General features: G+C 35.2%; 1 protein-coding gene across 1 annotated transcript; it reads right to left on the bottom strand.

The window, feature by feature from the left end:
• Window positions 1-206: 206 nt before the first annotated feature.
• On the bottom strand, window positions 207-551 carry LOC149244140 (sex determination protein tasselseed-2-like). The gene has a single exon (XM_089371441.1). It carries the CDS (start codon window positions 549-551, stop codon window positions 207-209), a length of 345 nt encoding a protein of 114 aa, XP_089227567.1.
• Between the last annotated feature and the right edge of the window lie 10,330 nt (window positions 552-10,881).

Raw genomic sequence — 10,881 nt, 5'->3', positions numbered from 1 at the left:
TGGCGGGTGGGCGATTTATGATTTGAATTCAAAACTTGGGGAAAATTAGAACCACGCCCTACTTCTCCAAAACTCATCGCATCCCTGCTTCTCCAGAACTCATTGAACTCCAGAATTACTCGAGCTCCCTATGCCTCTAGAACTTCTCGGGCTCCTTGCGCCTACAGAACTGCTCCAGCTGCCCGTGCCTCCGGAACTTCTGAACTCTAAGTCCTTTCAAGCACCTCATCTCCATTGTATATTTCCTTCTTTGTGATGTTAAGAAATTGATTGCCGTTGACATGAAGAAAAATATTTCGTGGGATGATATATGCTTGAGTGGTGTACCAGTCTACTCTACCTTTCCCCATTGAAACCCCCTTCTCCACTGTGGTCACTATTTCATCCTCTTTCTTCACATCACAGAACATAAACTGAGATCCATTTCCCAATTCCTCTGTGAGATTCTCGGCATCATGCATGTCTGCTATTAGAACCCAGGTGCCATGCACTGCAAAGAGGAAAGTTGTGGTCTCTCCAATCCCACTGGTTGTGCCGATTACGATTGTCATCTTTCCTTACATTCTGATCATAACTAAACCCAGTCTGATGTCAAATCAAAACTAAACCCAATTTGAACTACAAATAAATTTTGTTAAAACCCAATTTATGCACCTGGAAGTTGCCAAGCTGAAATCAAAACCACTCACAATAAAAAACTATCTTTTGGTTGTGGGTGAAGGAATAATAGATATACTCCTGAATTATAATTTATGAGATGTTAGATATTCCCTAATTCTTGATGATGATGGTTCGTTCAACCTTCTTATGCCTTACATAAGTAGTCTGTCAATGAAATGTAACTGATCACTTCTAAAACACTCACTTTGAATATTTTCTTTTTCATAACAACAAATAATTGCATGAGTTTACATTGCCTTTCAAAACCGGACTTGGACATTGTCTCACAACTTACAAATAGATAAAATAAAATAAATACATGCACAAACAGAAGATACATAGAACCAATTGTACATATGTAAGATATAGAACAAAGAAAGCTTAAGGAGATAGTTTAAATTGTTATGAATGTTATTAGTATATGGTTGGTTTCTTGTGTCTGGTTAAAAATTGAGCACCAAATTGATGAATTTCTAGGGAACATAAAATATGCTATTCTATCTAGAGTTGAAACATGCCAATTGTTTCCATACATTATTCTTCTTCTCTTTTCCAAATGAAAAATCTCAAAATCGCTTCTCCACGTACTGCCAATTGAACTCTTGGTACATCGGCAGAAGTAAAGTAGAAATACTAATAACATACCATTAAACTAATCCCTCTACAGAATTTCATATCTACCATAACACATAAGCTACTTTTTAATATGGTTGTCATATCCAGCCCTTGCGCTTTAACGACTTCAACAAGCAATTTATTTGTTGTATTGAAGAAAAATCCCAATGTGATTTTTATGTGGTCTGGAAGGTCATCTATCAATCAAAGAACCCATCTGAAAATGGCACAAATAGTAACAAAAATGAGAATATTCAAGATGCATAATAGGCACATCATATATATAATTGGAATATACTAGGAAATTAGGAGTAAATCCATTGGAAATATGCACAAAGTCTGTATAATTTCAATTTACCGTCTCTTTGAATTAAAGAGTTGCTTTTTCCAAATCAGAATCATTGTCTAATTGCACACGGATACAAAATTGTGACAACTTCAAAGCTGTTCCAGCCATCACTATTGTAGATCACAACACATCATTTTTAGTTTGTTTTATGGTGCATCTACAAGCTGCAGCAATCGTCAGTGCATAACAATTCTCGAAGCAAATCAATTATTTACACACAACACAAAGGCTCATTAGCATTTGGTTATGTCAATAGTGTTACAAGAAAGCTGGCAATTGACAAAATCAGAGTTTGAAGAAAATCAGAGTATAGAGCCCAATGTCCAAAATTTAGTTTTGAGGTTAAGAACATAATTTGATGGGCATTGAACCAATCCTGTTCTTCCATTAAACCTAGAGTAATGTCCCAGAAATGTAAAAGTCAGAAAGCTCAGATGCTACACTGATAAAAATGATTCCTTATTAAATTTAAAAATTTAGTAAATTGAACAAATAATTATTCAATGCTTAGGCAGGGAAAAGAAACTAAGTTTCAGGGATGACCTGTATGAATTGAAACAAATTGAACCTTAGATGTATGCTCTAGTGCCAACCAATTTGTGGGAATACCATCCTCTTTGGCAGGCATGAAAAGCCTCTTATGAATGGCACTATCCCAGCTTGTCAGACGCAAGGCTAAATCATGCATCACATCATGTTGATTAAAGAAAAGCTCACTAGAACAATCAAATGAGATGGCTAGATTATTGATACATCAAAATTGTATTAACCGAAGGTAGTGATCCAAAAATACCTTTATCTTTACGAGATAACACATTGATCTATCTTACCTTTTTGATTTCTAATTATTTTTTTAGAACAAACATTGATGGGAAATTCTTCTCCCTCTGTTGATTTAGAAAAGATAAGAATCCTAATTCAGATAACATAAGGATAAATTCAATCATGAATCTTCAAGCATTGTTGACAGGAAATGCACTAGCATTCTGATGGCTTTATGGCCATGTGATTTTGATACTACTGGGAACAATCTCCTACAATTTCAATCATCTCTTTACCACTCACAAAAGATCCAGCAAATTCATCTGTCCAGCAAGAGAATTCAAAGTTCATAAAAAATATGAATTCTCCAAAGTTTGTTTTCTTGTATTGAAAACTATTTGAATCAGACTTGGAGAACACAACTTATGAAACAGTGAAAAAATCCCAAAATGATTGACAACAACAAATATCATTTGCTTCAAGGGCTTCCTGCAAAGTAAATTTTAAGAAATTTTATGTCATCAATTTTGACACCAATCTGAATGTTTCTAATGCATTTATTTGATGATGTTGTTGTAGATAAGCATAGTAACGGGAAAGAAAGTGGCACTAGAATATGAGTCCTTGAGACCTGGGTTTCATTTGTAAGTGTATTGTAAGAAGGGGGCAGATCCATCCAATGGTCTGAGCTAGAGAGAGCTCCATTTAGTAGGTTATTTAAGGGTAGCCATGACAACCATGGTGTACAACCACCACCATTATTTTCTATCAATTTGCCCCAAATAGGAGACGAAAATTCAGCCAACCAAACTTTGATTGTCCCTGGGATCACAAATTGAGAATCAAGGATAGCTTGTAAAAATAAGCACCCAAGAAGAGGTAAAAGGACCTTCAATTTTGTATTATTTAATTGTCCAAGTGGAACAAGAAATTTGATGTTGTTACTCCCAACAAAATCTTGTGTCATTCCAATAATTGTGCTAGCAAGACTCTGCTCATCGTGATGGTAAGCAGAATGCTCTGAGACATAACCCAAGAATTGAGCCACCTTCACTTGCGTAACAAAATTTCTTTTGAAAGAACAAAATAATATTTTAATTTCTCCTAATTATAAACCATCAGCCATGGATGGGATGGAGCTTTCCAAACCAACCATGGAAAATAAGAACAATTCCTTGCTTACAAACTTGTTGTACTTGATAAGCTTATCAATCTGGTCCAAATAAGTTCCGAGCCTGAAATGTTAGCCACTTTATGGTCCATCCAGATGCTAATCAAAACCAAAATTTTTCTCCATGATTCATACTCATGCATGGTATAGAAAGACAATACTCGCCCATCTTTATGGGTTAAATGAGGGAGTATTGAGTAGGGATGGCCAAAAAGAGTGTATGAAATTGACTGACAATCCTTTGATGTGTGAACCATCATGATCTTGATATACCATAATCATAAGATGGCCATATCTCAGATATTTGATACTGCCATATTCCTTTTCATGCTGCAAAACAAGGAATTTATTGATATGTTGAATCTTAGCATTTTCCATGCCCTGTTTATTGTTGGTAAACCTTACATTCAACAACTTACCTCGAGAAGGAAACACACCATGATGGTTTTGACTAACAACAATCAACCTTCCCATCGCAAGGGCCTTAGATGACTCTCTCTTTGTTAAAATCAAAGTAATTTTCTTAGAATTCCTGCTCCCTATATCATTTACATCATCATGATTATACCAATGGTTTGAGATAGATGGCCTAATAAATTCATATAAATGCCCATCCAGAATATTCTTATGGGCCAACTTACTGTGAAGAATGTGCATTTTAAATACACTTGTGTTTGCATGCAGAGGAAGATATTTTTCATGAATTTTCCCATTTGTTAACTTCCTGGAGTAGGAAATAGCCAATAGGTTTACCGTCTTTTACATAAGCATCGTAGACAATATTGTTGGGTACAAGAAGTTGCTGCTTGATGGTGTCCCCTTCCTTGATAAGACCATCCTGTTCTCTGAAATTTAGCAAACTTCGTTCACGTATGTTGGTAATATAGTTACTTTCAACACTACTAACACTAGCTATGCTTTCCTCTTTAGGATTTTCCTTCTTTTAAGGAGGATACAACCATGTCCATGCTTTTTCCTCTACTTCAGTTTCTCTTGTACTTCGTTTAGCAGTCTTGGACTTATCTACTATCTTAAGAGAAGATGAGAAAGGGTATTTCACGAATCACTAGTTAGAGCTACGAAAGCATATCAAAGCCATGGAAAATCATACTCAATCATGTATTATTGGAAGTATCTTCTGAGCTAGAATCATTTTTTTGTGGTTAATTATCACAACGGATAGAGAATTTAGTTAGGGACTTCAACCTCTTTCTTAGCCTCTTCAGCCTCAAAGTCTAGTTGCTGTAGAGCTAGTGAGAGATTAGAAGAAGCACCTTTAGCCTTTTCTTTTGTTGTTTCCATTTTCGATCTGATTTTTATGAAGTTCAACATTCAGAGATGTTCTTGTTGCTTCCAAATCACACCTTTTTCAGGGGTTATAACTTATAACATACAAGTATTTTATTCCAAGTTCCCAAATACTCATAGCTTCTCCCTTGAATAACTGCTAGCCACTCCATGATGGGTGGTGACTTGAGACAACAAGCACAACCTCAAGACAAAATTGGTAGGCACTACATTCCTAGACAAATATACTAAATCAATGAAATTTTCTAACAAGACAAGAAGACATGGACTGTGATAAAGCTATCGCCTCATAGTCACACATATATAAATAGACTCATAATGCTAATTGGCACCATGTCAAGCATGAAAATTCTAATTTTGATGTCTTCGGCCCCTGTTGTTTTATTTAGATTCATAATGCTGTTGGGATTTATAGCTACTAATATATAAATAAGTAACATTTTTTGAATGAATGTTCCATATGAAACACCATCAAATTCAAGTGACATTTGAAAGGCATGAAATCAAAGAAAAATGGAATGGTTTATGACTATTCAATTAATTAGTAGTTAGTGGAAAATATTAGGAATAGATAACTGATTTTTTCAATTATATATCACTGAAAAACATGTTGAGTATTGAGAAATAGATAAATATCTACTTGTTTAACATGAATTTATTGTTATCTTATTTTGCAGGTCTTTGAAGTGTAAAAAATGGTGCAAAAGTGGCGTTTATGCATTGAAGTGTCCTTCTTTCCAAATCCGGGTTGAGCAGTTGTTAAATTTGTCCTTTATAGTATGGAAACAAATCATTTAATTCATGGAAAGAGAGAAGTTCCTCGAATGACAACAAAAAATGAGGCATACTACATTTCCCTTTTTGAAGGGCTAAAAGAGGAACAACATGATTTCAATGATATTGAAGTCTTCACCAACTTGGCGCTGATATGTAATTAGATGAAAGGCATATATTAGGTTTGGAAGGGAAATTTAAAACACCTTTATAAGGAAACAATAAATTGGAGTTGTCAAATTCAATATTTTAACTTTAATCACTCTGCAAACATTGAAAAGATGTCCAGTGATATAATGTCTAGAGAATTGTTAAGCACACATGTAGATGTCAAATATGACATAGGATCACCATCCATTACAACAGAAATCATTGATCACTATCAATATAGGTCCCTAGTATGTGAATGGTTTATGGTTATCATTTTTCTTGCGTTCATCATAATGTGGTTCTTTCACTAAAGAATAATTTGTTAATGTTTTATTTTTCCCCAACTTGCAACAATTGAAATTTTTTGTATAGGAAACAAATAAATGGACAAATATAATATATTCCATGTAATTAATTGGTTCATGGTTTTGTGATTGTCATTAATACAATGTGGTGTTGTCTAATTGAGTTTTATCTTTTAGATTTTTGGCTGAAATCTTGAGATTTTTTTTTGAAGTCAAATCATTATTTGATTTGTATCTGTCTCAAAATGTACAACTACTGTTGGTAGATTTCCCCTGCAGCTCCATGGACATTTGTTAATCTATTCATATTTCAAAAATAGTTAATAACATCCATATATCAATTTTTTGTAATTCTTGTTTATATTATAACAAGGCAATTTATGGGCATTCTTGATAAAGTATTTATATGCTTGTTTTGTGAAAGACTAACATCTGAATATTTTTGTTTAGATACTTCATACTAGTTGGTATACTTTTAGTGAAGTGGTGTTAGGTCTCTATACTACTAGTGTAACTCTTTATTGTTATTAGTACAACCCCCTTATTATATTGTTATGCCCATGTAGTCCCCATATTGTTATTATTGTGCCCCATAGAAGCCCACTATTGTTATTATTGTGCCCTTACATTATTATTGTTATGTCAGCTCTAATTATATTATGACCCCTTAGACTCCTATATATAGAAAGGAGGTCTTGTCGTTTGTATCATCCAAGAATTGTTCATTTGTGTAATGTAAAGGAGGTTGCTCCCTCGAAGAGGCTGAATTCTAAGGCGTTTATCTCTCTTTTCTATCTTTTTGTGAGTTGGTTTCGTAACATTTTGTATTAGAGCTTTGGATTCTAGGGTTTCGATTCTCCAAACCAGTCATTGTGGAATTTTCACTATAATGTTTTTTTTGCAACATTTCATAAGCTAAAACAAAAACGCGTTTGAGAAGTCATCTATCTGAACCTCAGTTACGAATTTAAGATCTTGTCTCACTATATTTTCGGAGATATGATTTGAGGAAGTTAAGGTTTTTGCAAGCTCCATAATTCCATCTCAAACAGGTTATCTTAGAATGTTCACTATAATTGTTTTTCTACAATGCTTCGAACTCTGAAATTAAAACCCATTTGAGAAGAAAACTTGGTGAATCTTGGGCCCGAATTTCCGATCTTGTTTCGCTATATTTTTGGAGATATAGTCCAAGGAATTTAGGGTTTCTGTGGGCTCCCGAATTACATCCCAAACAGGTGACCTAGGGAAAATCGTCATAAGTTTCTCTCTTAGCATCAGATTGAAATTTCATAAGAAGCTATAAAAAGAGGATGGACTGGATGTTTCTGTGTATTTTGTTTAGGTATGAAGGTCAAACAGTAACACGTGGTACTTCGTACAAGTTCGCTCTACGGAAAAGGTATATAAGTAGGTCATCTTGGGAGATTGGGCATAACTCTTTCTTCTTGACTGGTGGCATTAGAAAGAGAACACAAAGGGCTACTGTAGCTCATAATTTTAGACCTTGGATATCCGAAATTACATAGTTACAGTCATTTCAATATCGGTCTCCTAAAATCAAGAAAATGCGATATAAGGAAGTTTGATGGCAAGGATCTGGTAATTGGATACTATAGATGGAACAATATTTTAATCTACATGGTGTACAACTGTTACAAAAGGTACATATCGCATCTTTATATTTAGAACCAAAACAATTTTTATGGTATAAAGGGTTTTGTTCTCGTAAATCACTTGTCACTTGGTCAATTTTCATGGAAAAAATGATAACACATTATGAGGATACAAAGAGTAACACCTTCTTTAGCTAATTGATAAATCTCAAACAAAAGGGTTCAATGGTAGAGCACATTGAGGACTTTCAAAAATTGAATATAAGGGTAAATGATATTCCATAGAAGCAAAGGATTGATGTCTTCATAGGGACTTTAAAGGATAACATTTAACATAAGGTTCATCTTTGGGAACTTGATTCATTGGAGAAGGTATTGAGGTTGGCAAGAAAAATTGAAAGAAAAATTATGGAAACAAGGAATCCCACCACTCATGACTATAATTATGGAAGTGTTTTTTCTCCTATTCTTCCACAACCTATAAGGTTTACACCACAACAATTCGAAGAAAAAAGAGAAAAAAGGATTTGTTACAATTGTGATAGAAAATACACTAAAGGTCATAAGTGTGCTGATAAGAAATTATTTTACATAGATTATGAAGAGGAGGAAGAAAAATATCAAGAAACATCAAAAGAAGAGGATATACACCAGGAACCAAAACCAGAGAAAGAAGAAATGAATCCAACCATATCTTGTAAAGCATTGGCAACAATACCACTCCTCAAACTCTCAAGATAGAAGGACATATCAAGAAGAAAAAGGTTCAATAAGTGAAAGATCACATTGAGAAAGAAGAAATGAATCTGATCATATCTTGTAATGAATTGGCAAGAATTACCACTCCTCAAACTATCAAGATAGAAGGCCATATCAAGAAGAAAAAGATTCGAGAAGTGAAAGATCACATCGAGCATCAACAAATGAATCCAACCATATCTTGTAATGCATTGGAAGAAATTACCACTCCTCAAACTCTCAATATAGAAGGACATATCAAGAAGAAAAAGATTCAAGTAGTGAAAGATCACATCAAGCATCAACAACAAGTTCTCCAACTTTTAAAGGATAACACCACTTTGGTGCAGAATCGAATGAAACAACAGGCAGATCAATATCGCAGTGAAAGAAGTTTTGACGTAGGCGATTGGGTATTTTTACGGTTACATATAAAGCAAGATATTTATGAGAAGGAAATGTTGGCAATACTACATGCACTTAAGAAATGGCGACCTTACCTAATGGGAAGACACTTCAAGATAAAAATGGATCATGATAGTCTTAAATACTTTTTAGAACAAAGATTATATTTAGAAGAACAGAAAAGATGGGTCACAAATATGTTGGGTTATGACTTTGAAATCATCTACAAAAAAGGGAAGTAAAATGTTGTTGTAGATGAACTCTCAAGAAAGGATGAGAATGTGGAAGTATTGTTTTGTGTTATTTCAATTATCCAACTAGATTGGATAAATGAAGCAAGGGATGAATGGAAGAAGGACGAAGAAGTGTGGCCACTCATTCAAAAGTTGTAGAAGATCCCAGTTCAAACAATATTTTCAGAACTTGACGAGGAAGGAAAAATCATTTGGAACCTAGAGCAGTAACAGAAACAAGAAAATGATAGCTATGAAATCGATCAACTTTAGAGTATCTCATCAAGTGTAATAACTTACTCGCTGAAGATTCCACATGGGAGGACAAGAATTTTATATAGAAACATCAAGAACTACTCAAGCATTGAGGACAACACTTTTTTAAGGAGAGGGGCATGTTAGGTCTCTATACTACTAGTGTAACCCCTTATTGTTATTATTACAACCCACTTATTATACTGTTGTGCCCATGTAGTCCTCATATTGTTATTATTGTGCCCCATAGAAGCCCACTATTGTTATTATTGTGGCCTTACATTATTATTGTTATGTCGGCCCTAATTATATTATGACCCCTTAGACTGCTATATATAGAAATGAGGTCTTGTCATTAGTATCATCCAAGAATTGTTCATTTGTGTAATGTAAAGGAGGTTTCCCCCTCGAAAAGGCTGAATTCTAAGGCGTTTATCTCTCTTTTATATCTTTTTGTGAGTTAGTTTCATAACAAGTGGTTTGGCATTTTTGTGCCAGCTTTCCAAGATAAATTGAACACTGAAGTTAATTCCTATAGTTTTTTCTAATTATGCACAAAGGTTTCTTGTGAAGGAGAAAAATCCAGTTGGTTTTCTTTAATTTAATTGCACAGAGAATAACTAGGTCAAGGTGTTTTACCACTAGGCGGGTGGATCTAGCTCCACATCATGTATTTTATGTTAATCGCTATAACGTAAAAAATATGAAAGAACCAAACATATTTATCCTTTTTACCATATTTAAACAATGACCACTATAACCATTTGAAGTTTCCTAGTTATGGATTTAAGAGAGGGTAGGCCAGTAGGTGGTCCAGGAATAGGGATGAATTCTTGGGCCACCTCACAATTCAATACATCCTCATGCCTACCCTTAGCTAGTTCTCCTTCTCCTCTGCCAGTGTGGGCCTGTAATTCGTCCTTGTGGGCACCTCCTCGCCTAGCTTGACCTCTTTGATGCATAATGATGGAATCTACAGTGAGTCATCTACGTATCCACCAAGCCCCCTCCAGATGCTTTGCCCCTCCATTACTTGCTACACTGAGGACCAACAAGCCTCAACCACAACATGTAGATAATTCACCCAGGGAAATGGGATGGGGCCACTGACACACCCCCTCAACACTAGGATAAATTTTCCTCCTCCAACACCGCTTTCTAAAAGAGTCATGACCACTAAAACCATGGTTTCCACCTGCACCGAGAACCTCAACCCCATAGAGCTACCTAGAAGGGAAAACCAACTTGACCCAGACTCCCCACAATTTACCCAAATGATTACACGAATCTGACCAAAGAATCAAGCCATAAAAACAAAATGGAAAGACAATTAAAGGCCATGTCATATTGCAGTATGGAACTAGGGATAAGTGGGGTTACCAAATCACGCAGGGAGCCTACCTAGCCCATTGCTCTTCCCTTCGGAGGTCCATAGTCTAGGAAACCACAATTTGGTTTCAATTTCCTATGGAAGAAGAACTACTCCATCTTGCCCATGCTAGGGTTCCAAACCCAGCTAGTCCCACCCACTTCAAAAACC

Source organism: Pinus tabuliformis, chromosome 8 (genome assembly GCF_031772625.1).
Source record: "Pinus tabuliformis cultivar Carrire ecotype Pingquan chromosome 8, CPIR1, whole genome shotgun sequence".
Taxonomy (NCBI): Eukaryota; Viridiplantae; Streptophyta; class Pinopsida; order Pinales; family Pinaceae; genus Pinus; species Pinus tabuliformis.
This window is presented reverse-complemented; position numbering and strand designations above follow the sequence as displayed.